The 27,981-nt window shown below is 38.3% G+C and overlaps 1 protein-coding gene across 3 annotated transcripts in view; it reads right to left on the minus strand.

The window, feature by feature from the left end:
• Positions 1–8,774: 8,774 nt before the first annotated feature.
• Positions 8,775–27,981, minus strand: part of LOC140202653 (ELKS/Rab6-interacting/CAST family member 1-like) — a 754,922-nt gene continuing 735,715 nt past the window's right edge. For all 3 annotated transcript variants that reach the window (XM_072267763.1, XM_072267762.1, XM_072267761.1), the window contains one exon: positions 8,775–22,614. In XM_072267763.1, the coding sequence (XP_072123864.1) occupies positions 22,477–22,614 (138 nt within the window). In that variant the 3' untranslated portion in view covers positions 8,775–22,476. The remainder of the gene's footprint in view (positions 22,615–27,981) is intronic.

Here is a 27,981-nt window from a genome sequence, read left to right on the forward strand (position 1 = left end):
AACAGAGCAATTACATGATCAAATTTATAATGAAAGTTAAGAATAACACATATTGTAACCAAAGAAATTTGTTTTTGTTACAGCAGACTTATCTAAAAAATTAGTTATTTTGGTTTTATTTAAGAGATTCTTCAGCAGCAAAACTGTCAGTTGTGTATTTTTCCGATTGTACTCAGTACCCAGGATATCCTATTGCAAAGTGTACCTCCTAGAAGTAACCATTTATCAACACTATTTCCTTGAGCTCATAATTTAAGAGCATACCTCATTTTTAGGCAAAATGCAATGATTGGATCCAGCACTAAGCCCTTGTAGCTTAGATGAGAAGAAATCCAATAATCCAAGCATATCTGATCTGTCAGTCTCGTTTGATTTTATTAATATTGGGATAGAGAAAAGATGTATAGGGACCCAGGAAACCTCCAGCTGAGTACAGATATCACAAATTTAAGAGCTGTTATCTTTTGTGTTAGCAATGAGTGTGAAATTGATTTAGGCACTCAAAAACTGATCTGTTGGGAAGAGATTAAAAACAGGACCCAAATGTGAAAGTGAAAGCAAATCTAAGAAAATCTTGAATAAACTAAGGTTTTAATGCATAGTCCCTTTTTTCCTTGCCTTCTAATGCTAATATAACCAAACTATCCATTATGAGTAAGGTCTATAGATTAAAGTCAATAGGAGTAGCACAAGAGCTACTTGAGATCTGTTATCTTTATGTACAGGAGGTAAGTTATCCAATGTCACTCTAGTGCACACCTTAAAGGCTACCTTCAGGGCACCGTTCACAGAACCATCCACCTTTGTGCTTTATGGCATGGCTGGCAAGTGAGTGAGAGAATGATGGAGAGCTCAGAGGATCTTTATGACATAATATCTTTTCGATCTAAATCAACAGTGCAAGAATTGGTGGAAATAGTATTACTGGTTACATAACAGCTCAGTTATTTGTACTATTTTTTACAGCTAATCTTATATCAATATAACAAAATAGAAAACATAATGTTTAATTTAAGAATTTTTAAAATTCCACTGTTGCTGGACATGACTTTAAGTCCTACTACATTATGACATTTATACTGAATACAGAGCAATCCTTCTGCTAAGGTTGTTTCCATGCTTAGTGATTCTAATATGAACACGGTGTATCTCCCAGCACAACTTCCATGGTTCTTGTGATAAAGGTCGCCCCATTCAGACTGATCCTGTACTTCTTCCATTTATGTATATGCTGTATATTTTTTCATTTCATTACATGCCAGTACCACAATAAAAAAACACGTGGTTCGACAAATCTAAGTATCATCTTAAAGTTTGCAAAATGTTATTTAAGAATGTTATCCGTATCCAATTGCTATCTTTACATCAGTAACTGAGCAGAAATAATCAGGATACTTAAGTGTGGAGCACATATGTTCACATGATTATCTACCACATTGATGCTTAAGTCGCTCTCTTCATGCCTGTCACTCTCCATGCAGATGGACTAGATGAACTTTGCGTATTCCTGTTAAATTGATTCATAATGTCAAATATGTTTGGGAATGGCAAGCTTCACCTAACAGAAACTATCACGAGCATGCAATTCAGGAGTCAGTAAATTTGGATTGTCTTTTTTCACATTCTGAACAACTTCAAGTTGACTCAATTTGTCCATTTATCTTTAAAATGAATCCCCAATGTAACAGCAGGAAGCGTTAACAATTAGTGTCACTCTGACAGGTCAGAATATATCCTTTGCTTTAAAGTCCAAATTAATAGTCCTCAGTTATCAAACTGACTATTCCAATCAACAACCTTGTGAATTGGACAATATAAAGGATAAGGCTATGAATCATATTTTGACATAAACAATTGAACAGTTCATTTAAAATAAAAGAGACACGTAACCTGCAACACATATTAAGGAATGCAGTTTAAAATCAATCACTTAAGGATTAATCTGAGTTTGTTATCAATTTACATCATTTAATGAAGTGTAATAAAATGGGATGGCTTTCCTGTTTCTCCTCAGTAACACGCATGGAACATATCCCAGTTCAGTTACCAGTTGGTTCATTTCCAATACAAGATGATGAATTACTTGTTTATGAAACATTAACACTAACATTTCAACACAGTATAACTGCAAGAGTTTTGCTGGACTTGATTTCAATCCTGGCAATGACATTCATTTATGCTTAGTAATGGAGAGAAGAGAAAAAGCACAAAGCAGGCTAACACTGTGATTATATCACATAAGCAGAATGAATTAAAGGGAGATTATAATCCAGCAATTGTTTGCAGCAGAAGAGCCAAAAAGAAAATCCTTTTTCTTCCAAATGAAGAAAAGCTCACGAAGGCAAATGAAGGCAGTACATTTTTGTTAATGAAGTTACAGTTAAGCATACAATATTTTCATGTAATGCACCAAAGCCCATTTAACACACCTTACTTAAAAACAAAATGATTTCTAATACATAGACAATGAACAGGCCAAAAGGAAATAAAATTAAACACATTAACAAGTATATAATTACACTATTCTTCCAACACACAGTAAAATTTATTGTTTACATTATTTTGACACTAGAAACATTAAACAAGTTTAAAAAGATAACCAGCAAAACAATTTTGTTCAGTAGGAATTATTGAGCAGTTTTTTAAAAAGTGTATTTTACTAATAAAATGAAGCTGTACTAGTCTTAAATGTAACGTGTTACTTTGCATGGTTTAGTTCTGCACCAGAATGTGACTTTGGACAAGTGCATTTGCTAAATAAGAATGTTGTTCCTTCACCCTTCTGAGGAACAATTTAGCTGCATACTGTGAAGTCAAAGGAATCAATTCAATGAATTCTTTATTGGAATGACAGACCAATTAACTGTAACATCAATTAACCTATCTGCATTCAATGTCTTTTCAATTATTGTTTGCTTTTGATTTTATTAAGGCTTTGTTATTTTAACATAAACTAAAATGAACACAAAAAGTCTGAATTGTAATTTAAGTTTTGGATTTACATAAAATGTAAACATCACTTGAATGTTAAGCTTGCATTTTGTCACCCAACTTAACACTAAAGTTAGTTAATAGGCAACTTCAGTAATCACACCAGGCATCCATTATTCTATGTTAATTTTCATTCATTGTTTATGATTGGTGGGCCAAAGAAAGTTCCATATAAAAAACAGGATTACACTGTCATTTTTGTTTCCACAAGCCAACAATATTGCAGCATGAGTAGTCAGAAATTTCTACATCCAGCAAGATGTATATACACAAATAAGATTTTCAAGAATCTGAGAGCACACTCTTAAAATACCTTTCTCCATTTTCTTTTACACCTCACCATGTTTGCAACACTTCTAATAAAATAAGCTGTTCAATTCTGAATGGTCCATGCTAATATTCATTCTGTGTGATAAGACTTTGCCACTCCATCTGTACCTTCTTGTTATGTATAATATTACAATGTTCGCTCCTTTACGTATCAATCAGACCTTCCTTTCAGTAGAGCACAGCTATCTGCATTAGCCATTTCAGATACAGAGTTCCATATTCTCAATATCCTTGGTGAATTACTGAGAGTAGTCCTCAGCTAAAATACTCTGATGTATTTCCTCACTTCATTACCTCAGCTAAGTGTAGACAAAGCATTTTAGAAATACTTTGTAGAAATTTCATGTTAAATTGCAAAAGGACCCTTACTTTTGGAGCCTGCAGCCCTTTTACGTATACAGCATTACTATTCATTCCTCTGGCGAAGGTACTGACTCTTGCTACAATGTAGTTTCACTGGGGCCACAGTCCCCCAGTACTACAGCCATTTTACACTCTGAACTGAGTGTATGTTGACAGATTAGTTGACCGTGGAAGCTATTTGACCCTGTACTCACTTGATTTCCCAAAAGTGCAATTTCCAGCAGGGTTCACTGGCGAACAATCAGCAGTAGGAACATTGATGTCGGGATATCACTGTTAATTAAGATGCCTTACTGCCCTCTGGCTACCTTAATACAGACCAAGAGTTGAACTTAAGACCTTCCTTCCTGTGTTATTTGGCTGTTATACAGTTGGCTACATTAAATGTTTTCTCTAAGTGGCCTGAGATGTAATGTGCCAAGCCTCCGTTGGCAATGTTCTCTCAGATAGCAATGTAACCACGATGTAGAAGGTTTAGCAAAGATTTGCCAAGGATAATGGCCTCTGGTGGACATTACAAGCAACAAAACAATCTGCTACTAAATCTTTGACAGATCATTTCATGAGGGGAAAGGTACTTTTCTGAAAAATGACCAAATCAGCTGCTTTAAAACAATTATACTCATTGTGTTGTTTTAAGCTTCCTATTGACATAAGTACTCTAATATCAAAATGGGCTTCATCAGAGGGGAACTGACACAATGCACGGAGGACTTTGCAGGCATAAATGTGCCACCTGTATTTCAAATCACTCATTAGCCTTACTTCTCCCCATTTCTGTAAAATTTCCCAGTCCTCTAACCATATAGAACCTCAACTCCAACAACAGCTTCTTGTGTATTCGCACTCACTTCCAGTTGCTTTCCGATTGTCCCATTCTCAACTGACTAGGCCCCAGGATCTAGTTCTCTCCCACAGCCTCTCAGATCCTTAAACTTATCCTTAAATTTTTATAAAGCATATTGAAATAGTATATCTTTTTCTATGGCTTAGTGTCAGTTTTGGATGCATCTCAGAGTCAGAGGGAATACTGAGGCTGTGTTCTGTCCATTTCCCCATGAGAGCCAGCAAGAGGATGTAAGTGGCCAGTTTACAGGGGAAGAGCTTGCGGCTGGCCAAAGGTGACTGCTTTGATCTTCTCAAAGTTTAATTGAGAAAACCTCCACTCACCCAGTAATGAATTTTGGGCAATCAGTGTGACAATACAGAGGCAGGGGTGCGATCATAAGAAGTGTGATGATGAGTTCTAGGAAGATCTTGTTGAGGTACATATGGAGTTTAATAATGTGGCTTGAAATAATTTTGCTAAGAGGTGAAAATCTATAAGGGACAAGGATGAATTTGTATGACAAAAGTAATAGAAGCCATTGCAAGAGATACACTGTGTATGATAAAACATTTTCAAAGCAGCTTAACTGATCACTCAGCGCACTTTCTCTGCCTGGTACCCTGCTGTGAGTGAATGACCTGCTGCCTTCAAAGCAATTTGTAACGTGAGTACTGCTGCTGACATCTTAAGATTTGAAAATCACAACATAAATTCAAGTTTCTCTATTCTAATTTAAAAACTATTGTCACACTAAGAGAAATGTGCATAGCATAAAAAAGTCAAAATAGAAATAAGGTTTGACTATGAAACAAAAAAACACAAGAGAAAAGGTCCGAAGAGACTATTAGAACTAGAAGTTTGGAATCAAAGTGCTGAAACATCAAATGAAGAATTTAAATAATTAGATTATAAATTCAAATAATTTTAATGGAATATGTTTTATAATGAACATCTGGCTTGAAATTGGACTCATTAAAATGGATACTATACATTTTGTGAGATGATCTATGATAGGAGAGGCGAATTCATAACATTGAAACTAAGTGAGGAAGATTAGTTTAATGATTTTCTATTTTGATGTCTCAACAAATAAAGGATGATTTCTCTGTTTTTCATTTAGTAGTCAAACTAATGGCAGAGTGTATTCACTGGTTTACACTAGTTCAACCTACCAGAAATTGGTTGATCAGTTATAGAAGATTGAGGAATTTTGAATGCAAAATAGATTGAACATAAATTGAGCTTTGCATTCTTTATGTAAAATATGTTGCACTGTAAACTGCCCAGTCACTCATATTCTGGAAGGAGGTTACAAACATGCCAAGTACCTCCTGACTGTATCTCTTTCCAACAGTTTGAATAGATTCTTCATGTTAAACTTTATTTAAAGGCAAACATATGTCTTAATAAATGATTAATTCTTAAAATATAATTTAGTAGGAAACCAGAATAAATTAATGAAATTAATTTAATAAATTACATTATATGTTTATAGGTTCCTTAAGGTTGTTATAACTGGGGTTGGTAATAGGGATAAGCTCCCACTACCTATTAAATGCTCCAATTGACGTGTGCCTCAAATAGCCTCTGACAATCAAGTCCAACTCCTGGCCTTCATGTATGGCTTTGCCAATAAGCCCAGCAGAACTGAAATCTACTGACAAAAGAAAGGACAAAGGTGGGTTACTGGTGCCTTAAAACAACTCGCAGATGGGGCTCCTCAGCCATGGTTAGCAGCTTATCTAGGAGGAGGAAAACTCTGATCTCAAACCTCCACACCTTATGGCTATATCCACTCATAGGGAAGGCTTTGGGACTAAACCCCGAGGGAAAAATCTGGAGCTGGGTTCACTAAGGCAGTCCTACATTGAGTTCAATGCTGGCTGGCAACTCCAGCGACACTGCTGGTGCCAAACTGTATTGGTTTCTTCATTTCCTTTGGGTTAATTTGATGTGTGTGTGTGTGGGGGGGGGTGGTGAGGTGGTGGCTTGCCACAAGGGCAACAGCTTGCTCTCCATATTGTACTGCCCTGGTTTGCGTATCTAGGCAGCTACGACACAACATCCATGGTCAGCCCTGACCAACAGAGGCCTTGGAATATACATATTAATATTGAATAATTAAAGTCAATACAGGAATATCAAATTTCATTAAAGTGCTTATGTTTCCTGTTGAACACAGTGTCAGCTATATTAATAAAATTGCATGAGGTCTCCTAACTATATGAATAAATGTTCTAAATGGATGGAAAAAATATGCTCCATTCCACTGGTTCATGGAAGGTTTCGTGTTTGTGAATATCCAAAAAAGTCAGTTTTAATTCACTATGGACCCTTAAACTGCAACTCTAATATTTATCTTAGACCTAATATTGAAATAAGTACCAATATTTGGCTGAACTTTTCACAAGATACCAGTTTGTAGTTTGCTGTTTATCCACTAGGCAATTACTTTACTGACAGTTGTAGCCTACAAAGGGTTAATTCAGTGGCTGAATATTCAATTGATTATTTGATTAATATTGATAAATCAAAAAAAAAACATGAAATGCAAGAAAGGATATTGTCATTTTACCAACAGGCATTAGTTAATGCTGTACAGATGAATTTGCAAATTGAGCAATGTATATTCTGGCAAGGCTTTTATGGGTATCTTAATCATCCTTGTGGTTGTCAATAAAAAAAACTTCCAAGGCAGCGTTAAGAATTATCATTTTATATGTCTCAGCTTGATTTTATTTTGTCCATATATGTCAGTGGAATAGACTACAATCAGTGTCTGAGGAACAGAGATTACTGTGCCCTAACCATTTGGATCATCACTTTATTATGCATCTTTATGGCTCTCTCTTTGCCCATATATGTAGATGATGATAGGCAACAAAGCTTGTGATTGTGAGGTGAGTTCACAGTGTCCTGACTTGTTTAGTTAATGCTTTTCTCTAAGCAGTCTCAGATTCCTGCAGTGAATAATTACAGTGATATATTAAGAAAAAAATTCAAATGATGATTCTCAAAAGTACAGCAGTAAAATCAGGCAATTTTCAGACCAGATTTTAGTTTCCTTTGTGATGATAATGGGTACTATCTGTTGGAAAATAAACTATAAATGAAAAGCTATGGGGTAAAAGCTCATCTGTTAAAAATGCACAGACTTGGTCAAATTCTGGAATAATCAGGAGATTCTAGCAAAGCAAAATATTCCCTGACCTTGGTTGGCTGGTAATATTTAAATATGATGAAGATTTCAGATCAAATCCTGGTTTGATACCCTTGTGTCAAGGGTAGCAGCCTTTAACTTATTCAACAAATAATCCAGAGACCTAAGATGATGATCAAGGGATCAAATCACATTTGGACTTAAATTCAGGTAACCTTAAAAGATGTGGTCATTCTAACAAGTCTCTGGTAAAAGGCAAACACGAGGAAATCTGCAGATGATGGAATTTCAAGCAACACACATAAAAAGTGCTGGTGAATGCACCAGGCCAGGCAGCATCTCTAGGAAGAGGTACAGTCGATGTTTCGGGCCGAGATCCTTCGTCAGGACTAACTGAAGGAAGAGCTAGTAAGAGATTTGAAAGTGGGAGGCGGAGGGGGAGATCTGAAATGATATGAAAAGACAGGAAGGGGAGGGATGGAGCTAAGAGCTGGAAAAGTTGATTGGCAAAAGGGATATGAGAGGATCATGGGACGGGAGGCCTAGGGCAATAAAATGTGAGTACCTGGGATCCTCAGAATGTCCAAATTGAGAGGCTCGAAAACGAATCCTAAAGCCAACTGGAGTAAGCCTCTTCTGGTGATGCCTACACTGAAGAAGTTTAAATCTTCACTTTGATGGGAGTTTAGTGAAACCCTCTCTCACTGCTCCCCATCTTTAATTTCTTTGGCCCTTCAACTTTTCGACCACATTTTGACCCAGACTCGCTACTACAGCCATATATCCTTTCTTGGAATGTGTCTCTGCCGCCAACTTACTCCAGTTGGCTTTAGGATTCATTTTTGAGCCTCTCAATTTGGACCTTCTGAGGATCCCAGGTACTCACATTTTATTGCCCTAGGCCTCCCGTCCCATGATCCTCTCATATCCCTTTTGCCAATCAACTTTCCAGCTCTTAGCTCCATCCCTCCCCCTCCTGTCTTCTCCTATGATTTCAAATTTCCCCTTTCAAATCTCTTGTTATCTCTTCTTTCAGTTAGTCCTGATGAAGGGTCTTGGCCCGAAACGTCGACTGTACCTCTTACTATAGATGCTGCCTGGCCTGCTGCATTCACCAGCAATTTTTGTGTGTTGTCTGGTAAAAGGCATTTTTCCTGAGCGCCATGTGTCAATTTTGAATTGATGACCTTTCATCCAACCATATGGACTCTTGACTACAGGCAAGAAATCTTTCTCAAAACACAGAGTTGTGAAAAAATCATTAAACTCTTCTTAAAACCCACAAACTTGGCATTACAAATGAATTATTAGAGGAAGTCTCTTAGCAAGACATACATCAGTAAACTTAATTCTTCTCTGCTTGAAACACTGGATTTTGCCAGGAAATACTTCATTTCTGCAGGAAAACTCTGACATCTTAGTTTTCAGTACCAGTAAGTTTTAGGACTCCCATTCAAATATGGAAGCCCCAAACTTACTGCCAAGCTCCTCTAGCAACTTCTGACTGTATTGCCCTATTGAACGCAAGCAGCAGAGCTGCTTCGCTGCTTCACTGCATCAGGCTTCCATAGTGAAGCGGTAATTCAGGTTTATGCTAAACGATTTTGCAAAATTTCACTGAAATTTCCCAGTGCTATCCTGGCACAGGATCCAAGGGCTCACTGATGTCACTCCCGGGAATAAATGAAACACAATTATTTGTGGCTTGTTTAATGCTTGTAATTATAGAAAAGCAATTTTAAGCATCTTTAATTGAACTGGAATTGATTATAGCTTATAAACTGTTTCATGTTTAATAGTATTTTAACATTTTTGACACTGGTCATTGGGCTGTGTGGTTTCTTGCCGTGAAAGAGGAATTTTATAGGTTGGGCCTATTTTGGGCCATCCATGCCAGTGTTCAGGGTCCTGGCTTTGATTCATATTTAGATAACCTCTAGCAATGTTCTGACTTTGTGGCTGCTTCAGTTGCATTTGTGCTCAGTGGTGACTCTCCCAACATGTTCATGGTTCTGAATCTAAACGGTAGGTGGTTAGGCTTTCCCTTCTTGGAGATAGTAATTGCCCGCCCTAGTGAGGCCCAAGTGTTATCAGCCCATGCTTAAATGCTGTCTAGGTCTTGCCGCGTGCAGGTGTGGACAGCTTCAATTCTAAAAGGATTGTGAATTGGATTGAGTGGTGAGCTTGAGTACACAGAGACAGTGAGTACAGACATCCTGTCTGTGTCAACAAAATCCAGACCTTCAGAAGAGTAAAACTTAATTGCAAGAACTGTATCTAGCAAAATCCACCAGATTGAAGCCCTCTTCCAGAAGAATGAAGTATATGAAAGAACAGGCTGTTTTGAAATGATTGTACTTACATGATAATTGAAGAAAAAAAATCAAAAGATGTGAATAATACAGAAGTGGGGAAGTTTCTAGCTTGATATTGGTCTGTGTGAAATCCCAGAAGTTGGTATGATCTTACTCTATTCTAATGGTATTAGAATGGTATTACTCTATTCTAATCTTGTAAATTCAATCAGCACTTGTTCCAATAAAGTTTGGTGTGACAAATGTGTCTCAACTAACTACTATAAAGCAATGAAAGAAACATACTGGATCAAAAACCAGGTAGAGAAATGTGAATCAATATTCTTTTCAAAGATTGGCGATTGCTTTCTCCTAGGCTTCACAGTATCAAGAGTTCATAGTTGGGTATGGCAAGTATATGGAACTAGAATCAAAGGAAATTCATAGAATAATCTCACTATTAAAACAAGATCTCTGATGTTGTATAATCATTTTTTATTACTGAGATGAGTACCAGATTAACCATCAGACTGAACATAATAATTCAAAACATGCTTCATTTTCTTTCTCCTTCATTGTTTAAAGCTGGCCTGTAAAGGGCAGACATTACAAGGCTACCTTTTAAACCTAGAAACTAGTTATCATGGCTGGACAAATAGTGGCTTACACTAACTCATTTAAATCACCACATTTTAATTACAGTATGTCTATTATTGCAGTTTAGTTTATTTTAGAAGTTTCAGATAATGATAATCTCACAGCTGCATCAATAGAGTTCCAAAAATGATTACTTACTGGCTATGGTTATTTTAATTGATGTGTGGCTAGAAAGCTTGTTAAGAGTATAAATTGCTAATTACAGTTGCTAATTAATAGAGAGAACATAATTACGTAGGGATTCATAAATAGTATCACACAATAAGAGTGAAGGTAGTACATCATGGTTCTGATCAAATGGCTTCCTGGAGCATTCCTTGAGCAGTTAACTCTATGAAATTAGCTGTGTAGATAGGTCTCAATAGTGATGGAGCCCGTAGGAAAACTGAGTCCCAACTCAGGGGCACTGTAATATTTAAAGCGGTAATCAATTAATTTGGTGAAGATTGGTAAAGGAAGTTCTTTGGCAAAGTACAGAACTTTTTTGCCCTTATCCAAAATTTTGTTGCATTGGGATAGAAAGTGCCTTAGTTTAAACTGAGAATTACATGCCAACATACTTGGTCCATAAAAGCAGACAAATACAAAATCTTAAAGGTGAAATGTATTGTGAGTTAATACATTTTATGCATTCTTGTTAAATTCCCTCAACATCCTCATCGTAGGCTTGAAATTATGGACAATGATGTTGGTAATTGTCAAGAAAAGTGGTTTTATGTTACTATCTCTGTTGCAACAACATCTGATTGGAGTTATGTCTACGCTCCTTCCCCATTCATAACGTCACTGAACCAAGCTTTGTCCAAATCACATTTGGGTACTTCAGCTATAACCATTTGTTATCAAGCTACGTTTGAAGTATTCATGAGAAACAATAATACATCTACATCATTTTCTTTTATAAGGTTTGGGAATATGTGACAGTTTGAGCATCGTATCTCTCTTAAGTTCCAATAGACCAGCTTGTGCGGTTATCAGTTTGATTGGGTTGAAAATGATGCTAGTGTACAAAGAGCAAAGATGACCAGGGCAGCAGAACTAAGGCAGTATTCATGATTTATCATGACTCACTGGGATTAATTTTGAGATTAATGAGACAAAGCAGAAGAATGCAACAGCTGGTTACTGACAACAAAAATAGGAATGAAAATTTTAGGCAAGTCTCTTTTGCATTGAACTGTCAAAATGGTGAGCTGATAATACTCTGAAGAGTAAGGCTACCCAATATCCAGCCTGCACAGGTGTTAGCAAATGTGTGAGTGGTTACAATTATGAGATCTGAGTTCAGGAGTGGGGAGCCTGGATTTTCATGGAAGAGTAACCTCTGTCAGGAAAAATATTTCAAATTTACATTCTGCTTCTATGTGTATCATAGAATTTACATTTTCATGACAAACTGGGCCATCTACTACAATGGAGATATGAACAGAGTGTAAATACTGTCCTGCTGTGTTATGTTGTCTCAGGTCTCTCTAGATGACTAAATTCAGTTCCTAAACAAATAAAATGTAAATGGGTATTCATTTCATGGACTACTTATACTATTTTCAAATATTATAAACTGAGTGAATAACAAAAATACTATTTGATAAATCATAATCATTAGAATTCAGGATTAACTTTGGGAGTGCATAATCTAGGAAAGTAGAAAAGTATGTATTAAAACAACACTGCATGTGGGCCCACTTGGTTTGTGCAAAACCATGTCAGTAGTGTTTTTCAGTATTTGATGTCTAAAGTATCATATTCTATAAAATGGGATTTGTATGCACAGCCTATTTCCTTGCAAAGCTCATGAGGAGGTTAGTTGGGGTGCATATTATTGATGAGAGATTGGGAGATGCAGGTGGGAGGATGTGAGAACTGAACTGAGGCAAGGAGAGATGCAGGTAATGGTGGAACGGTTTGGTGTGGAGGAGGAGGAGGATCTGCCAGGGGTTGTTGAAATGATTGGTTGGGGAAAGCATTTGCCTTGCTGGTCAAGAGAATTGGGGTGCTTGGGCATGAAGGCCATGCAAATGGGGATAAGAAGGACTGAACAGGGAGAGGATTAGGCAGGGATCAGAACATTGTTTGGCAATCCAAATCCTTAGGAGAACAGTGGAATGATGGGTGAAAAGGTCAGGAGGACCTACCTGGAAGGAGAAGCCCTCGCAGGAGTGGAAGAAGTGGGTTCTCATTAACTAATGCTGAAACAGTGCACCACCCTTTAGCTTAGATGTGCTTTATTGCGCGAGGCACAACATTGTGCTTCATTTGGGAGGAGGGAGGAGAGAGAGCAGCGCGCCGCACGTGCGCAGCCCTCCGGTGAAAAATGACATTGTATCCATTAAATAGGGGCCATGGACAATTCTGATTTGATGGAGACAGATGTGAAAGCACAGAGGAACATCTAGAGAAATTTCTGCAACGCTTGTTCGCTGCTGTCGTTACTGCGTGGTCGAGAACCTTCCGGAGGGAAGGCCTCAAAATCCCCAGCTTTGCCTGCTGTTGGCGACCGAGATTGAGGTCAAATCGTTTGGACAGAGATGACGCTCAGTACTCAGTGTTGGAGAGCTGATTCGGAGGCTCAGATTTTTCGGATGACTCAGAGACGGATTGTGGTCGGGCATGGCAGGGAGAGTTTTTCTTCCTTCTCCCGTCTGCGTGAGATGTGGGACATTTGACAAACTTTGAGCTTTTTACTGTGCTCATGGACTTCTTCATCGTTATGGTATTGTTGCACTGTTATAACTATATGTTGTAATTATGTGGTTTTGTCAGTTTTTTCAGTCTTGGTCTGTCCTGTGTTTTGTGATGTCACACCGGAGGAAATATTGTATCATTTCTTAATGCATGCATTACTAAATGACAATAAAAGAGTACTGTGTGTCTTCATAATCTAATATTTTCTGCTGAAATAAATGTGTGGGGGGAGGGGAGTGGGAGTGCCATTGTTTTGCTGCTGCTTGTGTGTGGGAAAGGAGAGTAGGGGGCTTTGGGGTTCTAATGATTTTGCTGTCACTCATTCTTTGGGGCACTCTTCTGTTTTCATGAATGTCTGTGAAGAACAAGAATTTCAGATTGTGTATTGTATACATTCTCTGATATTAAATAGAACTACTTAAATATTGTAATTATCAGAACAATTTTGTGCAAATGATGTTGCGACATGTGGTGGACCCGTATGACATTACTACATATGGCCATTGGACTCCATGATTACATTCACAGAGCTTTGGGCAAAATTGTAGAAGTGCATGATTGAAACTCTTGGTACCAAGTTAATTTTTGATCCTATGTTATTATACAGCACACATAAACATTCTCTAGAATAGACTTTAGGCCTATATATGCTTGTACAGAAATGGCAGGGAGGGGGAGGGGGTTATGAAATGTGGTGTACCGGGACCGCCACATTTCATAATCAGCAAGAGCCAGAGAAAGGGACATAGATTCAGATTAATAGAAGTTAAAAATTGGACTGATACCAAGCAACTCTTCCTCACTCAAAGTGTTATCAATGGTTATATATCCAGGAAGGATAATGGAATCAAGATGCTCAAAGCTATTTAACAAACCGCTGGATGATGAAATGGGAAACTTTAGCTCTTCCGTTGAGACAATGAAGTAATTAATTACTCCTGATTAAATTTTTGTACTATTACATCATAAATAAATAGAGCCAAAGGTCCCCCTTTTCCAAATTTCTCTTCTGGTTCTTATCAATTTTATTGGAAATGATGACTTACATTAAACAGATGTAATTAATAGCAAAAATATTTGTACTACAAAGAACTTCACAAATTGTATTTTTTATTAGAAGGACAGGATTGAATGTGAAAGGCAAGGCACAAATTGGGAAGTTGCTCTAATGCAATGAAAATACTGTATAATTAAACTGATGTGATTTTCTCAAGAATGACAAGGGTCAGGGCTGATTCTGAATTGTAGGCTTCATCCATTCTTAGGGCTGATGAACTGAAGCAACTGTAAGGGCTCATGTAAAAGCAGAATGATGGTGTCATTCTGAAGGTTTTGAATCTTGGGTGAGTCCTTTACTATGAATTATTAGCTGATGCACTTGACCTTTTGCTCTATCACTGGATTCAACTCCAAGTCCCAGGGTGAAGTTCTACATGCCGATCTCAGAAGCTACCTTCACTTCATACTAGGTTCATCAGCTTATATCTAATGCAGGGGTTCCCAACCTGAGGTCCTTGGAAACCTTGCTTAATGGTTTTAGCATAAAAAAGGTTGGGAACCCCTGATCTAATGGGACTCATTCATCTGAATGGGATTGCTCACCTGGATAGAAAATATAAGTGGAGCTAAATGGTTCATTTTTTTCTTAGATTTTGTTTAATATTGATATTTTAATTTTATTTATATCAGTTCAAAGTGTTATTAATGAATTCATGTAGTTTTATTATTTTTTAAAATCTATTTTAACAGCAGAAAAAGCCATTGACAGTATTATGGGGGCCTGCGGATAGGTCTTACAGACTGCTTGAGACTGAACTGGTTCCTGGGCAGCAAAGCATTCAACTCAATTGGAGATAAAGAGTGACAAAAGGTTACTACAGCTGTACGAATCTAATGAGGGACAAAGGTGAGGTGCTGGCTGCGTCATGTGCATCCAACTGAGTCCATCTGTATCATATTCAAGTACAAAATATACATTGTACTAAACACAGGTACAACTGATATATGAACATAACTATTGATTTGGGATTTTATCAATGTGATAATAACAAAGAGGAATAATAACAACAGAAAGATGTAATTGGGCATCTTTTAAATAAAGCTGATGTGGAGGAAAAGTTAACAAAACCCATATTGAGAGGAAAAAAGAGAATAGTTTTGAATATGACCCATTATGACCCATTTCTTCAAAATGAGGCATTTGTGATAGAACACAACAACAAAGTATTATAACACTGAAAGGGAACTCTCAGAAAAACAGAAAATGTTGGAGATATTCAGCAGGTTAGGCAGCATCTGTGGACAAAGAAGCTTTTTAGATCAATGACTTTTCATCAGAATTAAAAACCAACTTCGCCAGCTGCAAACTATCAGTCCATTTTAGTTCTCTGTTCAATTTACTCTGTAGTGCAAGTTAAAAAAAAACACAGAACAAGGGCACAGAAGGATGATTCTGGCAGTGATCCAGCTGAGACTATGAAAACAGCATTAGATACAGCAGGGATGTTAGTTCCTTTGTGACATTTATTTAATGGTTTGATGATACTCTGTTACTCGGACATCTAGCAGATAGTTTACATGTAAAATCACTGTGTGGTGTGTGCAAGTTGTACGCAAGCGTAGGATTGGGACTGAAGGAATGTTGATTGCTTCACCAGACATTTAAAATGAATGACTGAAACACCAGAAACATTGTTTCTTTTGTTATTGGGGACACCATTGGTACAAAATATGAATATATTTCCTTTGAGGAAATATGTTTAATTAAAGAGTTGTTATATGATTAAGTTGAATAAAGTACAATTTCCTCTTAGTACTGGATCTGACAGCTTCTATTGCAGTAATGTTTCTGTTCTTTTCCCTGCATCCTAATATTATCACTTTGAAATTTGTCTCAAGAGAATGCTCTTTATTGTACCTATAGGGAGTGTGTAATGTTTCCTCAACACCTCTTTGCCTCAGCAGAGTTAATATCAGAATAAAGAGAATGCCAGTCCAATGTGGTTATATTTTCCATCAGCAATCACTGGATTGCATCCAGAAGTGGAAATTTTAGCTGATTATTTCAGAGCTACAGAGGACCAAGGTGTACTCAACCTTGAGGTAATCAAATATAACCTAATTCCTTATTTTACGTATAGCCTTGTCCTTTGTTGGTCAATGTATTACTTTTTAAAATTTAAGCAACTGTATACAGTTTGTTCAACAGCATTTTATTTGGTTTGTTTCCCAGTAATTGAGCAATTCCAAAAGTCTGATATTTTTGCAGCACTGGCCATGATGCATACTTTTACTGCAAATGAAACATTGGTAATGGTCTTTATCAGAAATGTAAGCACCTATCATCCTCAATACTCCAAAAATAACATTAAGAATAAAACTATCAACAATATTGTTGGGTGATGAATTTCGGGAATTGTTCAATCTGTTGATCTTCACAAAACACTTGAGATTTATTTTCATGTTATATTGCCCAGCTCAGTAAAATTACTGCCTTGTAAACCACAAGTGGTTACTTACTAAACGCTCCTTGTACTCTTATTTTATTTCAAGTATAATTCCCAATTAGATTTTGTCATCTGCCATCCCTGATGTAAAATACTTTTGTAATCCATTGGCTAATAAATCACATATTCCAGCTTTGTGACTGTAACTTGAATAACTAGAAGGCAGCACCCAGTGCACTTTAAACACAGCTTCATGGCTCAGTGTATCTCTACACTCTACTATGACCCACTACATCTGTAGATCCTAATGCTGCCCAGTGAGTCTGTACACCATCTGTACATTGGTCCAAAGGAAGCCTATGGCATGAACTAAGTACACTTAAAGCTGTCCTATACTTAAGCTGGGTAGTTACAAGCATTGGACTGCATAGCCTGAATAGATAGTTCATTTTATGTGTTGTGGGAGAAGACTATTCACTGTGAATTACATGCAGAATTGACTTCAAAACGTGCATGGTTGTGTTCAGTAAGGAATCATACCATGGATAAGTAATGTCTGGATAATACTTGTGGACCTTTACAAATCCTGCTTCAATAGAACCTATTGTATAATATGCAAAATATTGCATTTCAGAATAGAATTTTTTGGGGAATGTATTGTTTTGATAGCTATTGCATCCTTTCTAAAATCTGGTAGCCAAAAACATTCATAGCATGTAAAGGGAGATTAACCAAAACTTCATGAAACTGAGCATAATTTCTCCAGCTCTTTATAGGCAGTATTTTAATAAAAGTCAATTAGCCTTCTTGGTTTTTTTCTATGCCTATGCACAGCACCTTAATGACCTAATTACTTGGAACCTCAAGCCTCTGTGGACTTCCATTGCTTCCAGCTTTTTATACAATCTTTCTTTGATGGACCCAGCTTCCAATGAAATCTATTTGCTATAGTTTAGCTCATTCACATAATCTTTTAATCGCTTTTCAATTAATGCTTGCATCTATACTGCCTAAAATGCTGCCTATCTTTGTGTGATTGGGGAATAAGTCTTCCACCACCTTTACATGGTTTTCTAGAAAGAGAAGCAGCTTCCATTAATTCTTTCCTGGCTTGCTTTGCCTTCTGATTTTTTTTTGTCTGACATTCGATAAAGGAATGAGAAGGAAAAACATGTTAACTAAATAGCATTAATTTGTTATAGTTAACCATACTGAAGAATTATATAAATGTATGGCTTAGAAACTGACTACTTTGTCCACGTCAACCATAATGCCCTTCTACTTTAATCTCATTTGTTGACATTCATTTGTCCATATTCCTCTACTCTATTCCTATCCATATATCTGTCAAATGCCTTTTAAATATCATAGTAGTCCCTGCCTCCACTACCTCCTCTAGTAGCTTGTTCCAAATATCCATCGCCTTGAACCAAATGTGAGAACTTCACTTGCCCCATCACTGATACATTCCCACATCCTATGGACTCACTTTCAAGGACTCATTTCATGTTCTCAATATTTATTGCTTATTTATTTATCATTATTATTTATTTCTTTTTATACTTGGACAATTTGTTGTCTTTTGCACAATGGTTGAATGCCCATATTGGTGCAGTCTTTCATTGATTTTCTTATAGTTATTATTCTATGGATTTATTGAGTTATCCCACAAGAAAATGAATCTCAGGGTTGTATAATATATGTACCTTGAAAATAAATTTACTTTGAAACTTAATTCCTCTGAGTGAAATACTTCTCCCTTAAATCTCCATTAACTTTCTTCCCTCTCACCTTCAACTTGTGCCTTCTAGACTCTCTGGACCTGGAAGAAAGATTTTTACTACCTATCCTGTTAGTATTCCTCATAATTTTGCAAATCACTGTAAGGTTATCCCTCAGCTTCCCACATTCCAGTGTTATTAAACCCAATCTATCTGGTCCCTTCTTATAACTACAGACCTCCATTCCAAGCAACATCCTAATGAATCTCATTTCGTATTCTCTCTATTGCTACCATACCCTTCGCACAGTGTGGTGACCAGAACCATACAGAAAACTGTGTATTGTAAGATTAAAATTACTCTGGAAAATCTAGATTTTTCAAGTTTCCAAAATTCTCACAAAAAACTGCAAAACAAACTGAATGATTGGTATGGCCTGATTCAATTAGTAGGTGTAATCTTTCCCATTTGATGTGCTCAATGAAATTGGAGCTTTCAAATAGATATCTGTGACCTGTGGCACGTTGTCTACAGAATATCAGTGTTATTGTTACCTGTATTTCAAAACTAATTTCGCAAATTAAATCACTAATGATATAACTGTAATATCTGCTAAATTAAAATTTCCTTGATTATTTCATTAAAGAACTGGAAATACAATCCATCTAAAGCTACAACCATGTAAACAGCAAAATTAAACAGAAATTTTTTGCTTTCATTGCAGCCTGTTCTAGCAAGAGAAACCAATAAAATGCACAGTTCTGATGAAAGGACATTGACTCAAAATGTTTCTTCACAGGCAGTGCCTGACCTGCTCAGTATATGCAGGATTTTGCATGTTTAACAGGGAGCAAATGAAAGGACACTGGAGATAAACTTATTTCTGAGCAACTCCCATATATCACGTTGTCCTAGGTAGAAAGAACTTCAAAGAAGTCTGGATGATAATTGACAATCAATGATCAGAGTGCACTCATGCTAAGAATCAAGAGGGTTTCACCTCAAAATAACAAGATAAATATTTAAGGAATAATATAGTCACCTTCTTTTGGAGTAGGATTTAGGCTAATGATGATGAAATGCCATAGAATTTTCTCTAATTATTTACATTATAATTTCACAGCAAACAACATTTCCTTGTATATTCATGGGAGGTATATTGAGGAGTTGGAGCCAATAAGAAACCCTTTTCACAATTTACAGAATTGTATATTATTCTGCAAGTCCAACACAGACAAATTTGAGTTCTTGAGGCATATCTGCAAGTTTTAAAGTTTTAAGCTATAATTTATTTCTATCAGTTAACAAAGAGCAAAAGGTAAATTTAGCATTTTTTTGCATAGAAGTTTCTTTTAGAGGTTTCAAATCAAATACCAAAATGATATTCATTAAAATGCTTTTCATTAACAGCCTTGATATAGATCTAACTAAATGTGTTTCTACAAGGAGGTTGATGGTCAGAATGGTTTCAACTGGCCAAAGAGCGTTTTTTTCCCCCCACACTGTATAACTCTTATTACTTGACTCCTTTTTTTCAGTGGCTTGAGTTATTTAAACTCTCTAACTTCAGCTTGAAGTTATTTGATCCTGTGTAATACAATGTAGTACCTACATTAACAGTTCTCCTCTGCACAAAATCATTCCTATTCATTTCTCAAGTTATAAAAATTATTATTTCTGTGTTCATCATTAATCATTCATTCATACAGATTTTTGGTGAGTTTCAGCATCAGTAGTTATTGCTACTGATTGCCACATTTTGAGACAAGGACATCTATTAAACTTTTTGTCTGTTCATTACTATTAAATATTACGGGAAGAGGAATGCCAATGTCCAACAGATGGCTTGAGAGTTTTTAAATTTGAGGCATTAGATTGAAATGACTGATGATAATGCCACAGCCATTGTAAAACTGTAAACATTAAAACATAATGTACAGGATTCAGACTGCTGATCCAATTAGAATACTTGAATTAATGTATGTACAGCACTGTGCAGACGTCTTAGGCACAAAGATTTAGCTAGGGTGCCTAAATCTTTTGCTCAGTACTTTAGTAATTTTATGTACTGCTGTCCCAAAAAAAAATTGTGATGTCTGTGAGTGATGATAAACCTGATTCTGATATGTGTCTTTATTGTGGACTGAGAATGGGAAGGGGACAGGGAGAGAGGTATCATGGTTGGGAAGATGGGAGGGAGCAGCAAGCACCAGAAAGACATTCTGTAATGATCAATAAACCAATTGTTTGGAATCAAGTGAACTTGTCTGGTGTCTCAGGGCTGAGTGTATCTGCACCCATGCCACCCTTCTTTCCCAGCCCACCCCTAGACACTCCTCCCATGGTACTCCACCCTCACCATACCCAACACCCTTTGCTCCTGGAAGATTTAAAGACTCACTCTCCTCTCCACATCAACGAATACAGTACTGTACAAAAATCTTAGGCATCATAGCTATATATATATATGCCTCAGACTTTTGCACAGTACTGTATAAAATTGATCAAATGTAAGATAGATTCCCATAGCCTTTTCTGAAACTGGGATTCATTTGTGTCACCAATGGATCGGTCATAGCTAGCTGACTGCAACATTTTGGACAGCAGTTTCCCTCTACTACACGTCTCACTCAAAGGATCCTTAGCAAGATTTGGTGGACAGAGCTGCACTGTTTTGACCACCACTGCCCCATTTGTTAAGCTTTAAAAGGCCACGATGATGCAAAATTTTAACTGTTTTAACACACTCAGAGTGCATTCATGTAGAAGCACTCCATGGCGTGACTAAAATCACGCAATAAAATGCCAACAATTGCACTAGTAAATCAGAATGCAGCATTGCACTCCAGACTAATATTTTAAGAGTGTAATGCTGGACAGCAGGATGTTGTACACAAATGCAAGGTTGCATAGATGGACTGACAAGTACAGATTTGGCAGTGCTGTGCTTTAAGTTCTTGCTTTGTGAGGATTTAAGTTACAACAGTCTTTCTGCCACATGGTGCAATCTCTGTTATTTACACTCTAATTAAATAATTGTCTTCCCAATTATATGTGAGAATTTTCAAAGGCCAATTGATTGCATGAGAAATAAACTCATATTGTAGCCCACTAAAGTTATTCTCCTAATGAATAGCATAAACTACCTACAACTGTCCATGCAATTCATATTATTTTCATATGTGTTGCTTTTATTTCCTCAGCAGAAAGCCAAAACCTGGAGGTTCTTGAACATCTGCCAATTTCCATTGCTTACTGTGTGGCAGAGAATGGAAGTTCCATTTTATTAATAAAGAAACTTACAGAGTCTTTTTTACAAATTTATAGCTATGGATTTCTGTACTTTTGCACCATGTTCATTAACAGCATTGATACCATCCAGAGCTGTATTGGACCTGCAATTGCATCAACTCTTTAGAACCCAGAAATGCTGAATGAAACTTGTTTAAGTGTCTAGGTCCTTTGAGGTACCTGGTAAAAATAAGGAAGGACAACTGCTTCCATTAAGAAAATATCTCAGGCACACCAATTGAAAGAATGGTCAGGTCCAATCACTATTCCATGGAATTCCATGGAGAATTGGTCAGTATTTCACCTGAATTTGTGCAAAGAGATGTGGAATGGAACCTGTCCATTATCAAGGGAGCTTCTATATATCATTTAGGAAATGTGACATTGGAATCAAGACACAGTATTTAGTGTTAAAAATATGAAACTCAAAAACATTCCAAGACAATTACGAAATTCCACATATGCACACCCCTTTAAGCTTGTACCATTTGGGGGTTTAGTGTTATATTAGAATCTAAAGGGTTCAATGGAAACAGTTGTAACTTGGTGCTTTACCTTTGCTTTTACTAAACGTTGCATAGAATGTTCACTGCAATAAGTGTGGTCAATGTCATGTGACCATAGTAAATTTTACAGAAAAGAATATAAATTCTAAAAAACTACAGGAACATTGTTTCTTAGCTCAGCACTGATGTCCAATCACGGTGACTCACGAGGATTCTTCTAAGGCATTGACTACCAGTTCAAGGATGTCAGGGCAGTGGTCTGCAATCTGCTGCAGAATAGTGTTGGCGTAGTCCTGAAGTTGGGAACTTTCCTTTTCACACTGTTCAAGCTCAGCATTCAGCTTCAAAACAAAAATGGACAGAAAAGATCTTTATCAATTCTACTGAACTCAGGAGAATGTTTTTGATGAGCAGTAAAGACTTTATAGATATCACACTACTTTCAAGACACCATGACAAAGAAAACTCCATGTATATTCCTTCAATGACAGAAAGATATAGCTAGAACTCCATTCACTACAACTTTCATATATATTGCTCTTAGAAAACTCTTCATCCAAGATCTTAATGTTTGGTGGTCAGTTTAACAAAAAAAAATCAAGAGAATTTTAGTGAGGTTATTTGCGTTATCCAGTGCATTCTTGGGGTTGGACATAATCTTCTATCTATCAGCATCACAATTATTTCTTTTGAAGATACTATCTGTGTTCTTTAGATGTGAAGGACATTAATATTTGTGATAATATCAAAAATGTGTACACTGCAGTGTAATTGCCAAGGTCTGTGAGGTCAGGAAGGGAAGAACTGACCTTTACATTCCTTTCAATTTGCAGTTGCTGAGAAGTTTACAAGGGATAGACTTCTTGATGCTATTTTGGATTAAGATTTCATGGTTAAAATCTTCAAAGAGCACCAGTGTAACCATTTTTATGGGTGATATTAAAATGTGCCACATTGATCACACAGGTTGTAAATAAATGTACAATATGAAAATACTGGACATAGAATTTTATTACAGTAACTTATTAACAGATTTTTAAAAATTCAAATGCACTTTATGCAGGAAAGTAATATTTTTTCCTCTAGTATTAATCTCCAAAGACTAACACATCTTCCAGTTTCAGTTATTCAGTGATGCAAACATTTCACCTACATACCAAAAAGACGTTTGTAGAAAATTGAGAAAAGTAATTAACCTGAAGTCAAGGTATACTAATCTGAAACACATTATATAGAATATTGTGGATAATTCTACTACAGATAAGGGTCCTAAGGTACTGAAAGAAAAAAAATTAAATCAGATTTTTGAAACACAGATTTTTGACTCATTTTGTTGAAAGAAGTCCCTGAACCTGTCCAGCTGATAGATATTTAGCTTAGCTCCAATTGGTGACAGTCTTTTGCTGGCTCTCCTAAATCTGTGCTGGCAAGGAGTAATTTATATCAAAACAGAACGGTCTCAAAAACCTTATACAGAATAGATAAAATAAACAAAACAATTAACGAGTCAAGTTCGTGTGAACATCTCCAAACTAACACCATCTCTCCCACCCAGTCCCACCCGAAAGATTTCAAATGTACAGTATGGTAGATATTCCAGTTACTTCCTTGTCACAAAAGGGATGCTGGGAACGGACCCAAATGCCAGACACAGACACTGAAGTACAAGGAACCAGACTTGACTAGAGTAGGGACGTGACAGGATCCAGGCAAGGAGCAGGGACAAGAACGCAGAGCTGAGCTAGGGAAAGCGGGACCAGGACTAGGAACCATGGACTAGGAGACAAGGCTTGGACTCCGAGCCTGGGACTGGACAAGGACCCAGAACCTGGGTCTTGCCTCGGGCTCGAACCCCGGAACCAGGCAAGGACATGACATGGCTTCAGGACAGGATGTGGCTGGGGTCTAGAGGCCTGAGCTTGGAGACAACACAAGGCTCGGACTCCAAGCCCGAGACTGGACAAGGACCCAGAACCTGGGTCTTGCCTCGGGCTCGGACCCCAGAACCAGGCAAGGACATGACATAGCTTGAGGCTGGGGTCTTGGGTCTAGAGCTTGGCTTGGGATCCTCGAGGCTTGGGGTCTTGGGGCCCTGGGGCTTGGGTTCTTGGAGCATGGCTTGGGATCCTCGAGGCTTGGGGTCTTTGTCTTGAAATGCAAAGGCTGATAACTCGGAGACTGGAGCTGAGAGACAGACTGGGAACTGAACATCAACATAGAGCCAGGACTTATCCTTCGACAAGCCAGGAATCAACTTCATCTCCACACCAAAATGGGACAGGTCTCTCCGTCAGGTTACGGCAGAACGGCCGGACTTACCCAACAGAGGAAAGGACAAGACAAGACAGGTCCCCCTGCAGGACAATGGCAAAACGGCCTGGCTTACCCCACAGAGGCTAGGACAAGACAAGACAAACACCAAAGAACGACAGACAGTTCCATCTCTGCTCCAGGGAAGCTCCGAGTCTCAGTTCAGCCAGCAACCTCAGCTGGCTACGGAAACAGCCAGATCCCTACCTAGCTTGGAGTGGCTGGCAGCCACTCAGCTGGCCCAGGAAACAGCCGAATCCATACCGCAAAGACCACTCCAACAAGTGGCAACAAGGCTCCATGAAGCAGTGGTCCTCCAACCAGGCCTAGAGATCACAAATGGTTTCACTAGCCTTCCATCAGCAGGTTGCTCCAAGGGGGACTGACAAGACAAACCAGCAGCCCACACTCAATCCCAAGGTTAGTTATATTGCAAGCCTAAAGATGAGAATCAGGTGCCTTTGATTTAGTCAACCAAGGGACAGCTGGAAGACCCGGAGTCCTGAGTCCATGGACCGGACCGTGAACCGGAATGCGGACTTCATGACCCAAACCATGACATTCCTAGATTTACATCATATCACCAAGACATTTTTTTTTGCTTACAATGGTTGAGCAATGTCCAAAATTTTTTTTTACACAGGTATTCAATGGTAGCAGGACCTTAAATGGAGTCTTTTCCTCCTTGAACCAGTCCTGATGAAGGTTCTCAGCCCAAAATGACTATACTCTTTTCTATAGATCTTATGTGTTGTTTTTCCTCTTTGACCTTTTGTAATGATTATACCAACCATCAGAGTGTCCCTCAACTATTAGCCCTGCACACAGTAATGAACCAGCCTTGCTTCTTTATTTGTGAACAGCTGTGTGGATTTCTGAAGAAGAACACTCTAAGTAGATCAAAATGTGATCTACATTTCTAAATCAAAATCCCCTTATTTCACCAAGCTGATAATATCTGTTCCAATGCACACTCTGGGAACAACCTGCACAGCACAAGGAAGAGCTCTGCACCTACTTCTAAAATATTTTCATAAATGTATGTTCCAGAGGAGATGTATGAGAACCTCTTCACCACTGAAGCCATCTTACGGCAATGTGTGGAAGGTGGTGAGGGAAGGCATTTCATACAACCAGCCAAGGTCTTGGAGTTGTTTAAAAGTTCTGCAGATGAGATTTTCTCCCAAATTACTTTCACAGTCTGCCTGGGGAACCAGCCAATGACATTCATGATCACCTTTACTCACAATGCCTTGTGGATATTGGTGAACTGTTGATTGGAGTACTGTGCAGCTGCAACAGAAGTGTTTCCGCACAGATCTTTAAAAACCAAGTCTCTATAAAAGAGGGGTACCTCCTAGCAGAGCGGCTATCGTGGGAGCAGTTGTTGTCGGAGTAGTCCGAGGCAGAGTAATAAGGTTGGCTCAACAAGGCTTCAGCAAGAATAGGCAGAGGCAAGATGAGTTCATTCCTTATTTCTTACTTAAATCTTGACAGAATAGGGGGTATGTCTGCAGAACCAGTGTTGTGTTCTGGGTGTCAGATGTGGGATTTCCAGGAGATTTCCAGCCTCCCCGATGGCCACATCTGCACCAGGTGCATCAAGATGCAGCTCCTTAGTAACCATGTTAGGGAACTGGAGCTGCAGCTCAATAACCTTCGGCTTGTTTGGGAAAGTGAAGCAGCGACAGACAGGAGCTACAGGGAGGTAGTCACCCCAAGGCTATCCCAAAACTGATAAATGGGTGACTGTCAGGAGAGGGAAGGGAGAGTGTCAGATAGTGGAGAGCACCCCTGTGGCCATCCCCCCCCAACAATAAGTACTCTATTTTGAGTTCTGTTGGTGGTGGGGGGAAATGGCCTACCTGGGGGAAGCAACAGCGGCTGCGCCTCTGGCACTGAGTCTGGCTCAATAGCTCAGAAAGGTAGGTAAATGAAGAGGATGGCAGCAGTAATAGGGGACTCTATAGTCAGGGGAACAGATAGGCGATCCTGTGGGCACGAAAAGGAAACGTGGATGGTAGTTTGCCTCCCAGGTGCCAGGGTCCACAATGTTTTTGAACTCGTCCACAATATCTTGAAAAGGGAGGGTGAGCAGCCAGAATTTGTGGTACGTATTGGTACCAACAACATAGGGAGAAAAAGGGAGGAGGTCCTGAAAAAAGAATATAGGGAATTAGGAAGGAATCTGAGGAGTAGGTCCTCAAAGGTAATAATCTTGGGATTGCTACCTGTGTCACGTGATAGCAAGGATAGGAATAAAATGACATGGCAGATAAATGTACGGCTGAAGAATTGGAGCAGGGAGCAGGGATACAGATTTCTGGATAATTGGGACCTCTGCTGGGGCAGGTGGGACCTGTACCAAAGGGATGGGTTGCACTTGAATCTGAGGGGGACCAATATTTTTGCAGGCAGATTTACTAGAACTGCTGGGAGAGGTTTAAACGAGTATGGCAGAGGGATGGGAACCAGGATGGTAGAGTGGAGGATGAGTCAGCAGGTTTACAAGTAGATAATAGGTGTAACTTGAATACAAGGAAGGACAAGCCAATGATTGGGTACAAATCCAAACAGCACGAAGAGTTAAATCGTACCACAAAGGCAAAATTCAAAAGGGTGAAGAATGCAAGATTGAAGGTGCTGTATTTTAATGCATGTAGCATTTGGAATAAGGTGGATGAACTTGTGGCGCAATTAGAGATTGGTCTGTATGATGTTGTGGGCATCACTAAGTTGCGGCTGTAAGAAGGCCATAGTTAGGAGCTTAACATCAAAGGATATACTTTGTATTGGAAGGACAGGTAGGAAGGCATAGGCAGTGGTGTGGCTCTGTTGATAAGAGATGGAATCTCTCTAGAAAGAGGTGACAGAGGTTCAGAGAACGTTGAATCTTTGTGGGTGCAGCTAAGAAACTGCCAGAGGAAGCAGGATCTCCTAGGGGCCACACATTTTAATTCCACATCCCATTCCCACTCCAATATGTCAATCCATGGCTTCCTCTACTGTTGAGATGAAGCCACACTTAGGTTGGAGGAACAACACCTTATATTCCGTCTGGGTAGCCTCCAACCTGATGGCATGAACATTGATTTCTCTAACTTCCGTTAATGCCCCTCCTCCCCTTCTTACCCCATCTTGAATTTATTTATTTATTTATTTATTCATCTCTTTCTCTCTCACAATAACTCCTTGCCTGTTCTCCATCTTCCTCTGGTGCTCCCCTCCCCCTTTCTTTCTTCCAAGGCCTTCCATCCCATGATACTCCCCCTTCTCCAGCCTTGTATCCCTTTTGCCAATCAACTTCCCAGCTCTTGGCTTCATCCATCCCCTTCCTGCCTTCTCCTATCATTTTGGGTCTCCCCCTCCCAAATCTCTTACTATCTCTTTTTTCCATT

The sequence above is a fragment of the Mobula birostris genome, chromosome 9 (assembly GCF_030028105.1).
Source record: "Mobula birostris isolate sMobBir1 chromosome 9, sMobBir1.hap1, whole genome shotgun sequence".
Lineage (NCBI taxonomy): Eukaryota > Metazoa > Chordata > Chondrichthyes > Myliobatiformes > Myliobatidae > Mobula > Mobula birostris.